The 17728-nt window shown below is 34.5% G+C and overlaps 1 protein-coding gene across 1 annotated transcript in view; it reads left to right on the plus strand.

Moving 5' to 3' along the window:
- Positions 1 to 17728, plus strand: part of WDPCP (WD repeat containing planar cell polarity effector) — a 500366-nt gene that overhangs the window by 217662 nt on the left and 264976 nt on the right. The window contains exons 11-12 of the mRNA XM_011987298.1: positions 8577 to 8765; positions 12122 to 12245. Of these exons, the coding sequence (XP_011842688.1) occupies positions 8577 to 8765; positions 12122 to 12245 (313 nt within the window). The remainder of the gene's footprint in view (positions 1 to 8576; positions 8766 to 12121; positions 12246 to 17728) is intronic.

A 17728-nucleotide genomic window follows, 5' to 3' on the forward strand; every position in this document is an offset into this window, starting at 1 on the left:
TTCCCTCTACACACTGCTTTAAATGTGTCCCAGAGATTCTTGTATATTGTGTCTTTGTTGTCATTGGTTTCAAAGAACATCTTTATTTCTGCCTTCATTTCGTTATGTACCCCATAGTCATTCAGGAGCAGGTTGTTCAGTTTCCATATAGTTGTGCAGTTTTGATTGAGTTTCTTAATCCTGAGTTCTAATTTGATTGCACTATGGTCTGAGAGACAGTTTGTTATAATTTCTGTTCTTTTTCATTTGCCGAGGAGTGCTTTATTTCCAATTATGTGGTCAGTTTTAGAGTAAGTGCACTGTGGTGCTGTGAAGAATGTATATTTTGTTGATTTGGGGTGGAGAATTCTGTAGATGTCTGTTAGGTCTGCTTGGTGCAGAGGTGAGTTCAAGTCCTGGATATCCTTGTTAACCTTCTGTCTCATTGATCTGTTGAATATTGACAGTGGGCTGTTAAAGTCTCCCATTATTATTGTGTGGGAGTCTAAGTCTCTCTGTATGTCTCTTAGGACTTGCTTCATGAATCTGGGTGCATATATATTTAGGATAGTTAGCTCTTCTTGTTGAATTGATCCCTTTACCATTATGTAATGACCTTTGTATTTTTTGATCTTTGTTGGTTTAAAGTCTGTTTTATCAGAGACTAGGATTGCAACCCCTGTCCTTTTTTGCTTTCTATGTGCTTTGTAGGTCTTCTTCCATCCCTTTATTTTGAGCCTACATGTGTCTCTGCACGTGAAATGGGTCTCCTGAATATAGCACACCAATGGGTCTTAACTCTTTATCCAATTTGCCAGTTCATGTCTTTTAATTGGGACATTTAGCCCATTTACATTTAAGGTCAATATTGTTATGTGTGAATTTGATCCTGTCATTATGATGTTAGCTGGTTATTTTGCCTGTTAATTGATGCAGTTTCTTCATAGCATTGATGGTCTTTATAATTTGGCATGTTTTTGCAGTGGCTGGTACCGGTTGTTCCTTTCCATATTTAGTGCTTCCTTCAGGAGGTCTTGTAAGGCATGCCTGGTGGTGACAAAATCTCTCAGCATTTGCTTGTCTGTAAAAGATTTTATTTCTTTTTCACTTATGAAGCTTAGTTTGGCTGGATATGAGATTCTGGGTTGAAATTATTTTCTTTAAGAATGTTGAATATTGGCCCCCACCCACTTCTGACTTGTAGAGTTTCTGCAAGCAGATCCACTGGTAGTCTGATGGAATTCCCTTTGTGGGTAACCCGACCTTTCTTTCTGACTGCCCTTAACATTTTTTCCTTCATTTCAGCCTTGGTGAATCTGATGATTATGTGTCTTGGGGTTGGTCTTCTTGAGGAGTATCTTCGTGGTGTGCTCTGTGTTTCCTGAATTTGAATGTTGGCCTGTCTTGCTAGGTTGGGGAAGTTCTCCTGGATAATATCCTGAAGAGTATTTTCCAACTTGGTCCCATTCTCCCCATCACTTTTAGGTATACCTATCAAATCTAGATTTAGTCTTTTCACCCATATTTCATGGAGGGTTTATTCGTTTCTTTTTCCTCTTTTTTTCTGCAACTTTGTCTTCTCATTTTATTTCATTAATTTGATCTTCAATCACCTTTCTTCCACTTGATCGAATCGGCTACTGAAGCTTGTGCATGCCTCACGAAGTTCTCATGCCATGGTTTTCAGCTCCGTCAGGTCATTTAAGTTCCTTTCTACACTGTTTATTCTAGTTAGCCATTTGTCTAACTTTTTTCAAGGTTTTTAGCTTCTTTGCGATGGGTTTGAACGTGCTCCTTTAGCTTGAAGAAGTTTGTTATTACCAACCTTCTGAAGCCTACTTCTGTCAACTCGTCAAAGTCATTCTCCTTCCAGCTTTGTTCCATTGCTGGCAAGGAGCTGTGATCCTTGGGAGGAGAAGAGGCGCTCTGGTTTTTAGAATTTTCAGCTTTTCTCTTCTGATTTCTCCTTATCTTTGTGGTTTTATCTACCTTTGGTCTTTGATGTTGGTGACCTACAGATGGGGTTTTAGTGTAGATGCCCTTTTAGTTGATGTTGATGCCATTCCTTTCTGTTTGTTAGTTTTCCTTCTAACAGTCAGGTCCCTCAGTTGCTGGTCTGTTGGAGTTTGCTGGAGGTCCAGTCCAGACCCTGTTTGCCTGGGTATCACCAGCCGAGGCTCTGTTGGAAATGCAGAAATCACCCGTCTTCTGCGTCAGTCATGCTGGGAGCTGCAGACCAGAGCTGTTCGTATTCGGCCATCTGGGAACGGATCTCAAATTAGTTTTTTTTTTTCTAATTTTGTGAAGAATGTCATTGGTAGTTTGGTAGGAATAGCATTAGATCTGTAAATTGCTTTGGGCAGCAAAGCCATTTTAATGATATCGATTCTACCTATCCATGAGCTTTGAATGTTTTTCTATTTGTTTGTGTCATCTCTGATTTCTTTGAGCAGTGTTTTGTCATTCCTGTTGTAGAGATCTTTTACCTTTGTGGTTAGCTGTATTTCCTGGTGTTTTATTCTGTGGCTATTGTGAATGGGATTGTGTTGCTTATTTGGCTCTCAGCTTGGATGTCGTTGGTGTATGGAAATATTACTGATTTGTATACTTTAGTTTTGTATCGTGAAATTTTGCTGAAATTGTTTCTCAGATCTAGGAGCTTCTGGGTAGAGACTATGGGGTTTCCAGGTATAGAGTCATATTTTCTACAAACAGAGATAGTTTGACTTCCTGTCTTCTATTTGGATGTATTTTTATTTCTTTCTCTCACTTGATGGCTCTGGCTAGGACTTCCAGTTCTATATTGAACAGGAATGGTGAGAGAGGGCATCCTTGTCTTGTTCCAGTTTTCCAGCTTTTGCCCATTCAGTATGATGTTGACTGTGAATCTGTCATAGATTATTATTCTTACGTATATTCCTGCAATGCCTAGTTTGTTGAGGTTTTTTTTTTTTTTTTTTTTTTTTTTAACATGAAGGGAGGTTGGATTTTATTGAAAGCCTTTTCTGTGTCTATTGAGATGATCATGTGGTTTTTGTTTTTCATTCTGTTTATGTAATGAATCACATTTAGTGATTTGCGTATGTTGACCTAAACTTACATCTAAGGATAAAACCTACTTATTTGTGGTAGATTTTCATTTTGATGTGCTGCTGGATTTGGTTTGCTAGTATTTGTTGAGGATTTTTACATCTATGTTTATCAAGGATATTGGTCATAAGTTTCCTTTCTTTGTTGTCTCTCTGCCAGATTTTGGTATCAAGATGATGCTGGCCTCATAGAATGAGTTAGGGAGTCCTTCCTCTTCATTTTTTTGGAATAGTTTCAGTAGGAATGGTACCACTCTTCTTTATACACATGGTAGAATTTGGCTGTGAGTTGTTTGGTCCTAAGCTTTTTCTGGTGGTAGCCTTTTTATTAGTGATTCAGTTTTGGAGCTTGTCATTGGTCTGTTCAGGCATTCAGGTTCTTCCTGATTCAATCTTGACAGGGTGTACATTCCCAGAAATTTATTCATATCTTCTAGGTTTTCTAGCTTCAGTACATAGAGGTGTTTCTAATATCCTCTGAGGGTTTTTTGTATTTCTGTACCACAGTTTTTTAATCCTTTCACATATTGATGGACATTTGGTTTGTTTCCAGGTTTTTGCTAACAGATTAAAAATGCTATGTACTTTCATCTATAAATCTTTATATGAATATATATTTTCATTTCTCTTGTCAAAAACCTACAAGTTTAAAATGACTGGGCCATATGCTAAGTGTTTGTTTAACTTTAGAAGAAACTGTTTTCTAAAATGATTGTGTCATTTAGCATATCAGCAATTTATGGCAACTCTATTTGCTCCAAGTTCTAACACTTGAAATTAATGGTCATTTTAATTTTACCCATTCTAGTAAGTGTGTCATGGTATTAATTTGCATTTCTCTGGTGACTGTTGGAATTGAGCGTCTTTGGAATTGATGAAGTGTCTTCAAATCTTTTGCCCAAATTTAATTGAATTTTTTGTTTACTTATTCTTGAGTCGTAAGAGGTTTTTTATATATATTTTATGAATACAAGGTCTTTGTAAGATACTTGTATTGTGAATATCTTCTTTCAGCCTGTAGTTTACCCTTTCATTATTTTATCATTGTGTATAAAGTAGCAGAAGTTTTTTTTTTTTTTTTTTTTTTTTTTGTCGCCCAGGCTGGAGTGCAGTGGCCGGATCTCAGCTCACTGCAAGCTCCGCCTCCCGGGTTCACGCCATTCTCCTGCCTCAGCCTCCCGAGTAGCTGGGACTACAGGCGTCTACCACCTCGCCTGGCTAGTTTTTTGTATTTTTTAGTAGAGACGGGGTTTCACCGTGTTAGCCAGGATGGTCTTGATCTCCTGACCTCGTGATCCACCTGCTCGGCCTCCCAAAGTGCTGGGATTACAGGCTTGAGCTACCGCGCCCGGCCTAGAAGTTTTTAATTTTAATGAAATTCAATTCATAATGTTCTTTGTTTTATGGCTTTTGCTTTTCATGTCCTAAGAAAACTGTTTAATGTAGGGTCACAAGGATTTTCTTCTAGAAGTTTTATGGGCTTAGCTCTTACATTTAGGTTTATGGTCTATTTCATGTTAATTTTTTGCATATGGTATGAGGTATGGGTTGAGATTAATTTTTAATATGAATATTTATTGTTCCAGCACCAGTTGTCAGAAAGAGTATTCTTTCTCCCATTGATTTACTTTGACCTATCGATAACTGTATTGTCTTTTAGTGAATTAAATGTCTGTACTTAAGCAAGTACCATTCTGACTTAATTCCTGTGGCTTTACGTTAAGTGGTTTTACAGTAAGTCTTGAAATCGGGTACTGTTAGTCTTTCAACTTTATTCTTCTTTTTCCTATTATTTTGACTATTCTAGATCCTTTCCATTTCTATATAGTTTTGAAACTGGCTTGTTTCACCTGATGGGATTTTGACTGAGATTGTGTTGTATCTATAGATCATTTTAGGGAGGAATGATTCTTAACAATATTGAGTATCCTAATCCATAAAAGTAGTACCTCTCTCCAGTTATTTAGGTTTTCATTAGTTTCTCTCTGCATAGTTCTATAATTTTAAGTGTAAAGGTCTTGTACATGCTTTGTTATATTTATCCCTAAGTATTTCATGTTTTTGGATTATATTGTAAATATTTTTAATTATAATTTTTATTGTTCATTGGGATTATGTAGAAATAAAATTTTAAAATATTGACCATATATCCTGCAATCCTGTTAAACTCATTCTTAGCTGAAGTGACTTGGAATCCTTAGGATTTTCTACATAGATGATCGTGACAACTGGATTTAGAAGTTTTACATCATCTTATCTAAACTGTGTGCTTTTTATTTTATTCTCTTCACTTCTTACAGCTAGGACATCTGGTACAATATTAAATAGACATGGTAAGAGAGGACATCCTTGCTTTGTTTCCAATCTTTGGTGGAAAACGTTCAATCTTTCACTATAAGTATGATGGTATTACATTGAGGAAGTCCCTTTCCATTCCCAGTCTGCTGACATATATTATCTTGAGTGGATGTTGAATTTTTTTCAAGTGCTTTTTCTGCAGCAATTGAAATGATTATAGGTTTTTTTTCTTTCTTCTCATCATAAGGTAAATTATATTGATTGGCTTTCACATGTTTAAGCAACCTTGCATTTGTGGGAGTAATCTTGCTTGTTCATGATATATTATCTTTTTAATATATTGCTGGATTTGCTAATATTATGTTAAGGGTTTTTGTGTTTGTTTATGGGAAATATTGGTCTGTAGTTTTCTTTTTATTGTAATATCTTCATTTTTGGTGTCAGTGTAATTCTAACTACATGAAATGAGTTGGGAAGTATTCTGTCTTGTAATTTGAGTTGTATTGAATTTATGTTATTTCCTCTTTTGTTAATTTTTTTTTTTTTTTTTTTTTTTACGTATTACTATTTTTTTAGAGACACAGTCTTGCTATCTTGCCCAGGTTGGACTTAAAACTCCTGGGCTCAAGCAGTCCTTCCACCTTCGCCTCCTGTGAGGCTGGAACAATAGGTGTGCGCCACTGTTCCTGGCTTTATTATTTCTTCCATTAATGTTTGAGAGAATTCACCAGTGAAGACATCTTAATATGCAGGTCGTGTTTAATTATGTGTGTGCATTGGTGCACGTGTGTGTGTGTGTATATATGTGTAAAGTTTTTTTTAACAATGACTTCAAATTTAAATAATATAGAGCCATTCAAGTTTATTCCTTCTTGAGTGAGCTTTGATAGTTTGGGTCTTTTAAGGAATCCATTTCATTTAGGTTATATTTATTCATATAAAAACTAATTATTCACTGATTTTAAATGTCAGTAGTTCTGTAGTGATCATTCTTATTTTGGTAATTGTATCATCTCTCTTTTTTCTCAGCTGAGACAGAAGTTTGTCAATTTTACTGATCTTTTGAAAGAACAAGCTATTGAATTCATTGATTTTTCGATATTTGTTATTTCCTATTTATTGTCTTTATTATTTCCTTCCTTCTGTTTACTTTGGGTCTTACTTTAATTCAATTTAAAATGTTTTCTAATATACTTTGTGATATTTTTTTCTTTGACCGATAGGTTATTTAGAAGGATGTTGCTTAACTTCTAAATATTTGGAGATTTTCCAGATAATTTTTCTTATTGATATTTAATTCTGTTGTGGTCCGAGAAAATGCTCTTATGATTTTAAAATTTTTAAATGTATTTAGCTTCATTATATTACCCAGAATATGCTCTATCTTGTTCAATGTTCTGTGTGCACTTAAAAAGAATGTATTTTACTGTGGTTGGGTGCAGTGTTTTATAAATGTCAGTTAGGTCAAATTCATTGATAGTGTTTTTCAAGTATTTCCTATACTTACGAATTTTTTGCTTACATATTCTCTTGATTAGTAAAAGTGCTGAAATCTCCAATTATAATTTGATCGATCGATCGATTGATTGATTGAGACAGAGTCTCACTCTGTCACCCAGGCTGGAGTGCAGTGGTGTGATCTCGGTTCAACGCAACCTCCACCTCCCAGATGCAAGCGATTCTCCTGCTGCAGCCTCCCGAGTAGCTGTGATTACTGGCCCCTGCCACCACACCTGGCTAATTTTTGTGTTTTTAGTAAAGACTGTTTCGCCATGTTTGCCATGCCTCTCTTGAACTCCTGACCTCAAGCAATCCACCTGCCTTGGCCTCCCAAAGTGCTCAGATTACTGGCATGAGCCACCAGCTCTAGGCACCAATTATGATTTTAGATCTGGGTTTTTCTCCTTTTAGTTCTGTCCATTTTTGCTTTTTTATTTCACAGCTCTGTTATTAGGTGAATTTAAGGATTGTTATCTTTCTTCATGAATTTTGGATTGTTTTTGTAAAGGTGTAGAATTCTAATTAATTTACTTTTTACCTCTCAGTACTTTTAAAATGTCTTGTTATTGTTTTCTGGATTACATAATTTTAGATGCAAAGTCTGTAATCATTCATATCTTTGCTTTTTTGTATATCCAGTGTATTTGTTTTTTCTGTGGTTGCCTTTTGAGGTTTTCTCTTTATCACTTTTCAATGATTTTATTATGATTATATGTTAGCTTTTCTTCTCAATAGATGAGTTCTTTCTCTTGTTACTAGTAGAAGTATTAATAGGGTATAGGTGGAGTTAACAGACTTCAGATATTTTTGGTTTCCTGCAAAGTTCCTATGGATTAATATCTACTGCTAAGGAACCACCCTGATTTATGAGTACTTCCAATGCTTGACTGCAGGCTCATGAAGGCTTTTGGACAGTCACATTCTTTGATTTTACCAACACAAAAGGAATAGTAAAGTTTTACTGCTTAGTATAGTCAGGGCAATTCCCCAGATTCCCTATCAAGTTGAGTCCTGTTAATAGCACAAGTTTTCATTTTGATGTGATTTGAAGTTAGTATGAAAAATTTTAGCATCTTTCTCATGAACTAATACATTTTTTAAAATCCTGAAGCCTATAACTATTCCAGTTAAATGATGATGATAGTAATAAAAAGAATTACAGTAATATTTTATAATACTTTGTGGCTTAGAAAGTAATTTCACATATGTTTTTTCATTTTCTTTCATGATTATTTGTACTGAGAGGAAGTTTTTTAGACTTTAATCAGTAAACATTGAAGAAAAAAAGATTTTGTAACCTACCATTTTGAAAAGATTAAAAAAGTTACATAAAACAAACAAGCAAAAAATCTTGTTTAACAGCTCTAGTACTTATTGTCATTTAATACACAGAAATTATTAATTTCAAATGAGGTCAGCCATATTTAAAAGACAATAAAACCACAACAGAATACCACCCCCCAGTCTTTGTTTTATGCTCTTGGTCCTAAGAGTAAAAGTGAATTTTCTTTCATTTTAAAAGGATCAACAGATGTGTTTTTGTTGTACCAGTGTGTCTTACAGCAAATATTAGTTGAGAAGGAGATCAGTCCCACATTTCTAGCACTTATGCAAGCAATATAGGTTTTTTTCTTTATGGAAAAGTTAACTCTTTTTGTTATTCTACTTTTATTTTAAAAGATTCACCTGGTTTTCCACGTTTTGTGATAGGTGTCTTCACTCAAGGACAGCTGGGCCTGGTAGACATCATCTTCCAGTACATTCACTGTGATGAGATCTGTGAGGCAATAAACATCCTGAGCAGCATGAACTGGGACACTCTGGGCCATCAGTGCTTTATCAGCATGAGCTCCATTGTAAACCATCTTCTTAGACAGAAGCTCACTCCAGAGAGAGAAGGTCAGACTTGAAATGTTTTTCATAGATGGGTTTTGTATATACATGAAATATATTTTATTGAGTTATTTTTTGAGGTTGTTTTTGAGTCATGGCATTGGAGAATAAATCATAAAAATGTTAGTGCTCTATTAAAACTGAAAGGATCAGATATCAAATAATTGCTCCCATGTGGTACTTACTGTATAGTATTTGTCAACATAAAGAACAACTTTTCTGTATATGCTTATGTCGGAACTTACACTGCAGTCATTGTACAATTCAGTCTAAGCTCACAGATGGAACGTGCTCAGATTTCAAACTTTGATCAAAAATTTCATGTACGCCGTGGGGTCTGCTAGACAAAGAGCACCAAATAAAGGTCTTTATTCCTCCCTCACATTAGACATCAATATTTTTTTCTCACACCCAAGTCCTCTGTCCAGACAATAGTCCTTAACACTTACCTTTTTTGTATATCTGAATTGTAGCCCAGGCTGCTCCTTCTTGTTTTCCTTATTCTGACTTATAGTTGTGACACTCTTCTCTCTTCTGTCTGCTTGGATTTCCTTACCTTTGCCCAATAAGTAATTTTGTCTATCGGGATCTAAGATGTTTAATTTTAAAAGAGAAGTTAAAAAAGCTAAGGTCAGGGGGTGGGCAGTGGGGAATGCTGTGACACATACAATAATGAAATAAATCTTTATATTTGCCAATTATCCAGTATTATTTTTCTTGTAAGTTATTTACTTAATGTACAATGCACCTAAACATTCCAACATTTGCACCTTTCATATCTTTGTAGTAAGCACTGACATTAATGGCGGAAAATCATGGCCAATGAGAAACTGTCCCTAGGTAATTTACAAGATAGGAGGAACAAGAAATATGTCAAAAGGTCTTTACTTGGAGAGCTTTTCTTTTCTATTTCTTTGCATTTTTATAGATTTTTCTTATCCCACCTTATTACATTGCCAAAATAAACAAGTTGTTTGGAGAGAATTTTGTAGGTAATCTTCATTTTAGTAATTTTAGAGAAGAATAATTAGTAAGCACATGCTCTTCCGGGAAATCTATATCATGGGTCTTGGCCCAAGTCACACATGGCCCACAATAAATATTTAATATTAATTGAATGTTCTTTTTGGAGGTAGTTAAAATTTATCTAGGGAAATTCCAATATTTTTCTTTATATATTTAGAGACAGAGTGTCACTCTGTTGCTTAGGCTGGCATGCAGTGGCATGATCTCGTCTCACTGCAATGCCTGCCTCCTGGGTTCAAGCAATTCTCCTGCCTTAGCCTCCTGAGTAGCTGGGATTACAGATGTGCACCACCATGCCCAGCTAATTTTTCTATTTTTAGTAGAGGGGTTTCACTATGTTGCCCAGGTTGGCCTCAAGTGATCTTCCTGCCTCAGCCTCCCAAGGTGCTGGGATTACAGGCATGAGTCCGTACTGCACCTGGCCAAGAAATTCCAGTATTTTTACAATGAGAAAATGCCTAGTGCATGGCCCACTACTTAGGTACTCAATGAGTATTAGCTAAAAATAAAAAGAAGAGTATAACTCCATAATTTTAGGGTATAAGGTACTACTATAATATTGCTGCCTGCAGAGTTATCTTAACTAATTATTTCTTAGTAGTGATATACTGTAACGACTGAGTGTATACTTAAAAAAAAAAGAAAGAAAAAATTTTAAAAAGCAAGGTCCCTAAAGAATGCTTATGTTAAGAGATCATAAATTTACAATTAAAGAAGAAATATCGAAAAGATAAAATATTGACTCTCAGCACACTGAAAATTGCTAGCACCTTAGCGAATTTGTCTTGTAAGATTACTATGTTATAGGAAAGATTATTAGGGAATATACAAATGGGCATTATCAGATTCTTGATATTTTCAAGGAACCATATTGGGGAGATAGGGAAATAAAAAGCTTGTATGATACTAGGCTATTAAAATAAAAATTTTCCATGATACTGGGTTATCAGAATATGTACATTTTAAGTAGGTATGTGCATTTCCCCCCAAGTAACTGTAAAACATATTTCTAAAACATTCAGAATTTTTTTTCTCTCTTGAGACTTATTCTATCTGAATCTAACAAATTTGACATGGTAATTTGTTTCCTTTTATTAGCGGAACCCAGTGAGCTCTTTTATTTGTAGCCGTATTGTAGTTATCTTTGAGATCTTCATTTCTGCCTTAAACATCAAGCTGCGCTAGCTAATGAATCTATAACTGTGCTGGGAGTTATAAGTATTCCATGTAGGTTCGAACATTTCAGATGTACAAAACATGCTGTCAAGAAAACAAGCAATGGGAAGAGAATCTGGCTTGTTTTTACAATAGCATTGCTGTATTCAATTTTAATCTAAATTGACTGCTGCTTTGAAAGAAAATACCCCTAAAGTTCATCTTACTTTACTGTCTAGATTTGAGATTAAAAAAAGAAATTACTAACAGCTTAGCCAAGTCCATAGTAATTATTCTGATGAGGCATTTAATACTTTCAAACCCAAATATGCCTAAAACTAAAGAGTTTTGCTAAATAAGGAATTGTTTATTCAACCCAGTGCTAGTAGCATAAAAATCAGAGGAGTCTTACTGTGAACTGTCATGTTCTCATACATACTCTTACTCTCACCATTATGGTAATTACTTAACTTGCAGATATTTCTGGGAAAAAAACCTAGTCCCATGAGCATGTCTTTGTAAAATTGTGAAACAGGCAAAATGTGCCCTTTCCCCCAATCTTAGCCCTCTAGTTTATTAAAACCTGCCTCTCCAGTCCTTCTTTCCTCTCCCAAAGGTCTTAGCTTTCACACTTGGATAAAACCAAGACTTGCTGTTTAGGGCAGAACTTAGGGAAGATATAGGGACATTCACGGTTGTCTTAAAATTGCAGTAGAGACATATTTCTACTCCAATATGGCTGTTTATTTGTATTATTTTAAAAAACATTTCTGCTATATCAATTCCAATTCCCAGTGAAGAAAGGTCAGTTTTCTCCTTTTAGCCAAAGAGAGTAAATATTTAACACACTGTGAGTTGATTTTACTGGAAGTACTAGTTCAAACTGTGTTACTTTGATGAGTCACTGTTTTAATTACCCATTTGTGGTGAGAGGTTGGTTCATTATGGATTTCTTCAGTTTTGACAGCTTTTTGTTGCTCAGAGTCATTGTCAGCTTTGCCTCAAGTGAAAGTTTATACACAGGTTTGTTTTTGTACCAGCTGTCATATTTTAATTTCATCTTTCCTGCAAGCTCACGTTTCATCCAAGTTTGCAAAACCTGACTGACTGCAAACACGAGTATTTTGTTGTAATTGAAGGAGTTTCACTTGTTTTAGTGCTGCTATGTTTGAATTCCACAGCACAGCTTGAGGCAAGCCTTGGAACCTTCTATGCTCCAACAAGACCACTTCTGGATACCACTATATTGAAATATAGAGACCAAATCAGCAAATATGCAAGGAGATTCTTCCACCACTTGCTCAGGTGAATGATATGTTTGGATTGATTAGTGTCAGACTAATTACTTATTTCAGGAGACACCCTCTTTAATTAAAATACTCCATAGTAAGGCTACATGTTTCCTAACAGTCTATCTCTTCAAAGAGATATACATCTTCTTTTGATCTTACTTAATTTGTTATTGTTTTCATTTTAAGGAAATATTTGAATATTATTTGGGGGTTTTATATCATCAGTACTTTTTAATATACCTTCCCCTTTAATATGAAAGAACAAATATCAGCTATGTAAAGTCAATGTAGAAATATTAACTGGAATTGTGCTACTAGCACTAAGTAAATATTTTCTTTTTAATTGAAGTCTAATAATATGAATGTTCTGTAAAGCTCTGAGACAGTCATTGGTTTGTTTTTCTTTCAGACTTACTGTAGAAAAACTTGTCTGTTGTCTGCTCATATAATGTGGCAAGTTTCTAGCTTCATGGTACCCCATTTTCTCTGCTTCAAATGGGTATAACAAATTTTGTTAACCTTAGAAAATAATGTGAAAAATAATGTCAAGAAATTTCTCTAAGTATTGCAGAAGTTGAAGGAAAAATATAATAGCATATATATATATATATATGAAGTTCAGACATCAGGATTAATGGATGGACAGAAGGAAGACGAATGCATGGATAATTTAGGGATACATATATAAATGTGGCAATACTGTAAGTAAAAGCAAGCAAGCAATTAGCACACAATTTAAAGCAGTCTGGAGTGAATGAAAAGAAATATGTTAAAATAAGCATATAATAGTCTCCAAGGTATTAGTTAATGTTGTATTTCTTAAGATGAGTGGTAAATACCAGGGTATATTAAAAATTATTTTTAACTATGTGTATATATACACATACATATAGGTATGTTTGTGCATTTTTGCATATATGTATACATGTATGTATAGTATACTTTTGTATATGATATGTTGTATAATGGAAAGTAACAGAGTTTTCAACTGTGTACCAAAAAGGAGGATTACATCACGGAGTTGAGTTTAGAGTTTTAATTTTACTAAAATATAATCTGTTACAGTGTTTTCACTCTTTCAAGGGCTTTGATGTATATTCTCTTATTTTGTTCTCAGAAACCCCTGTTAAAGCAGTAGTATCATTTAACAAATGAGTAAACTGAGGCATAGATAAGTGGCTTGCTTAGATCGAATAACAAGTTATTGGTGGTGCCAGATCTTTGAACTGATTTTGATTCCCTGTTCCTTACTCTTCCCTTAAAACCATTTATCTATTATTGGTTGTATATTTTTTAGATCCTAGCTTATAAAATAACTGGAAATTTTTATTCACTTAAGAGTAGACTATTTGATAACTATTTTTGACTGCCCGAAAAGAAGGGGGATACTTCAGATTGGTCAAGATTTGAGAAGTTGTATTGTGTAAATATTCATGTTCTATAATTAGATTTTTATATATAAAGCGGCATTTTGAAGTCTACCAAGCAGTGAAGCCTCTGGAAAACAGCAATTTTAGAAACTGAGAAATGTTAAAATATTGCAAGGGTTATGATATGTAATTGAATCTTGCCTTTTCATCTGAATGATGTTAGCATATTCCAAGACTCTTCATATAAATGAGGCTGTCTTCTGTGAATGAACATATAGTGAAAGTGCTGGGGTTAACGTCACATTTATTTGGACTTAGAGCTTTGTTCTTTGTCTCATTGCTAATATTTGTTTCTCTGTTTCTGGGGAAAATTAATGAATTTTCCTCCTGCCTAAAGAGCCCAAAAAGATGAAAGTGAATAAAACAGAAGTTTTGGAAGCATATTCTTTGTGTCCTCACTGTCTGTGGCCTCTGAGACTGTATACAGTGATTTAGTGTTTGCATAAGCATCGTATTTGTAACCATCCTGCTGGCTCTAGGATGCTCTATTCTACTAATGTGCAATTTTTTGTTCATTGGTTTTTCTCAAATGGTTTTCTAATTATTTTTTGGACATATTTTGATAAGGTCACTATTATTGTTATTATTATTCTCTAGCTTTTCTATGTGGTTACATCTGGAACTAGATGTTTTCCCTTGGGGTATACTAGCTTTTTCATGTTTCTTCTTTTGCATACTTTGCTACTATTTCAATTATAATGAATGTTTTATTAGTTCTTGTTTTGATAGTAGGCTATACAGTATTATGAAAAAAGAAACAAAAGTTTTGAAGAAATTAAATGAGATAGCTTAAGTTGGAACCATTCTTTTGTTTAATGTGCTACCAAGAAGTTCTCATGCTTAGGGGAAGAGAAACAGGCCAAATACCTTTTCGTATTTGTGAAGTGCTAGAATTACATTACTCCCTGTCCTTTGGTTAGTCAATATTTTAATACTCTGAAAAAAGAAACCTTATTAGATAATGGAATAAGCTCTAAACAAAAGACCATCATAGGGAATTTTAAATTAAAGATGAGGAAAAGTAGCCCCACAGAGATTAGGGGCGTGCCTAAAATTACTCACATGGGACTCAGATTGCCTGTATCTGGATTGGATTATTTTGATAAAGAGTAAAATACTAAACTGGTTTTAATTTCATCCAGCATATGAAGGGTAAGGTCATAGTACGAATTTGTGATAATACACAAGTATACCATGTAGATTATTAAAATAAATATTTTATATACAATTTTGTTTTTCTCTTGAGAGGAGAGGAATTCTACAGACATTGCTTTATACTTTTTGGTCTTTTTTGTCTTTAACAAATATAAAAAACTACCTGAAAGCCTTTTTCCAAATTCAAACAAATCTAAACTTGAAAACTCACTTCTTGTCTTTTTGTATGCAAAGTGATCAATTTTCATAAAGAAATGCTCCCTAGAAATGTAACTTATGCTCCTAATGTTAAAGATACGAAGAGAAAACGGTAGAAGCACAGTCTTGATATGGTAGCTAATAAAGTGTTTATTATAATAAATAAAATTTTAAAGAGATGATAGAATCTAATTTATAAAATCATTAAACTGGAAGACACTTACCTACAGAAGGTAGATGCAACTTTGCCTAAACTAAGTTTAAAAGGTAATTAGTCAGCTGCCTCCATGAAATTGAATAGGCTTCCACAAGTACTGAACAGGGAAGTGATGGCAAGTGAGAGCTTTTCATCATAAACAAATAGAAACTATAATAGGGACCCCTAAATATTGATGAAATGAAAGGGCAAACATTTCAAATGAATGTGCCACATATGAGGCTTATTACTAACATGGAAATATAATATATTATAAAAAGTTAATAATTTATTTTTAACTTTTCCCCTTTGTTAACTGTGAGACTGTTGTTTTCTGACTCAGATGGTGTTATGTGATTGTGGCATAGAGAGTTGTACTTTTTGAATTATAAAAATGTTAAGCAAAATTTGGGGAATGTGAGATTTATTGCCTAGAAATAAATTTTTTTTTGCTTATGAAATATTGGTGGGGAAATGTATTGATGTCAGCATTTTCCTTTGTAATGTAACAACAAAAAGTAATATGAATTGATGGATAAATAGAGGGATAGATAGGTAGATATGTGATAAGCAATATTATAAAATGATAAAGTCAGAATACACATGGTAGATAATCTTTTAACATTGCTCTATGTTGGAAATTTTTATAATAAGATGTTGGGGATAATATATTAGAGTCAATATTTATACTTAGAATTCAGAAAAAAAGGGCCATCTTTTGGAAATGGCTTTTAGCTTATGTAAAATATATATGATAGGCAAAACAAAAATCATTTTGTGACTAAAACAGTTCTTAAGCAATTCCATGTATACATGGCTTTTTCAGTTATACTTTTCACTGATGGAACATATATAGTAAATACAACATCTGTATGAAATCATTTTAAAGAACGTGAATACTAAAAAAGTTAACCTGAGAACATTCAAGGCAACAAGATAGAATGATTTTTAGAGAAAAGCTCCTAGTTAGATCATCCAAAAAATGCTAGATAGTATATTCAAAATATTTATTGAAAGCATGGTTGAGCTGGCAGTAAAGTAAGGGAAACAGGCTGAAATGATAAGGATGCTTGATTCCACAAGAGTAAGCAAACTCAACGTTCTCCTGGAAGGCATCTTCTGGCTCTCAGTAAGATAGGTGCTTGGTTTACAAAGGTTGCGTACTCAGAGGATAGGAGACATAACTGAGAGCTCATGCAGAATGGGAGGTTGCATCAGACATCCATACATAAATCTAGAACCCTTGAATGGGACAGCATCCTTCCTGAGAGAACTAGAATGAAGGAAGTCATGAGATGCAAAAGGAATGGTAGACCAAAAAAAAAAAAAAAATCATAAACTTGTGGAAACCTAATAAAAATTGATCCTATAAAGCATATACACCAATGTCTAATTCAGGGGGTTAAAAATTAAAATCTTGGACAATAACTACATATAAATCAGAAGAGGAGTGAAGAGAGTTAAAGCATTCTAAGGTCCTTATACTTTTCAAGAGGAAGATAAAGATATTTATTAATTCTAGATTTTAGTAAGTGAAATACAGAATTTCTAGAGTAATCACTAAAAGGAAAGAAATAGAGTATATAATTTTCAAGCAAGGAGAGGGAAAACGTTGGATAAAGAAAAAAACCCCAAAGATGGCAAGAATTAGGAGAAAGTGCAGCATGAAGGGGAAGAAACATGGGAAAAAAGACGGAAAATAGAAAACTCACGATGAGATACTAGCAATGAATCAAAAAATCAATAATCGTTGTTAATGTAAAACAAACTTTTTTCCTCAGTTTTTTTTTTTTGTTTTTTTTGTTTTTTTTTTTAAGATATCTAAAACAGAGAAGGTAGCTGGTTGCTGTGGCTCACACATGTAATCCCAGCATTTACGGGAGGCCAAGGCAGGAGCATCGCTTGAGCCCAGGAGTTTGAGACCAGCCCGAGCAGTGCTGTCTCTACAAAACATTTTTTAAAAAATTAGCCAGGCGCATGGTGGCGCATGCCTGTAGTCCCAGCTACTTGGAAGGCTGAGATGGGAGGATCGCTTGAGCCTTGGTGTTCACATCTGCAGTGAGTCTTGTTCCTGCAACTGCATTGGGCGACAGAGCAAGACCGTATGTCATTAAAAAAAAAAACACCAAAAAACAAACAAAAAAAACCCTCAAACAAAGAAAGTTTAAATGTCAGAGAATGTAAAAAAATTTATACCAGATAAATACTCCAAAGAGAACTAATATAGTAGTAATGGGTTTGTTTGTTTGTTTGTTTTGAGATGGCGTTTCACTCTTGTTGTCCAGGCTGGAGTGCAATGGAGTGATCATGGACCCCTGCAACCTCCGCCTCCTGGGTTCAAGCAATTCTCCTGCCTCAGCCTCCCAGGTAGCTAGGATTACGGGAATGTGCCACCACGCCCGGCTAATTTTGTATTTTTAGTAGAGACGGGGTTTCTCCATGTTGGTCAGGCTGGTCTCAAACTCCCAACATCAGGTGATCCACCTGCCTCGGCCTCCTAAAGTGCTGGGATTATAG

This window comes from Mandrillus leucophaeus, unplaced genomic scaffold, assembly GCF_000951045.1.
Source record: "Mandrillus leucophaeus isolate KB7577 unplaced genomic scaffold, Mleu.le_1.0 Scaffold307, whole genome shotgun sequence".
In the NCBI taxonomy this organism is placed as follows: Eukaryota; Metazoa; Chordata; class Mammalia; order Primates; family Cercopithecidae; genus Mandrillus; species Mandrillus leucophaeus.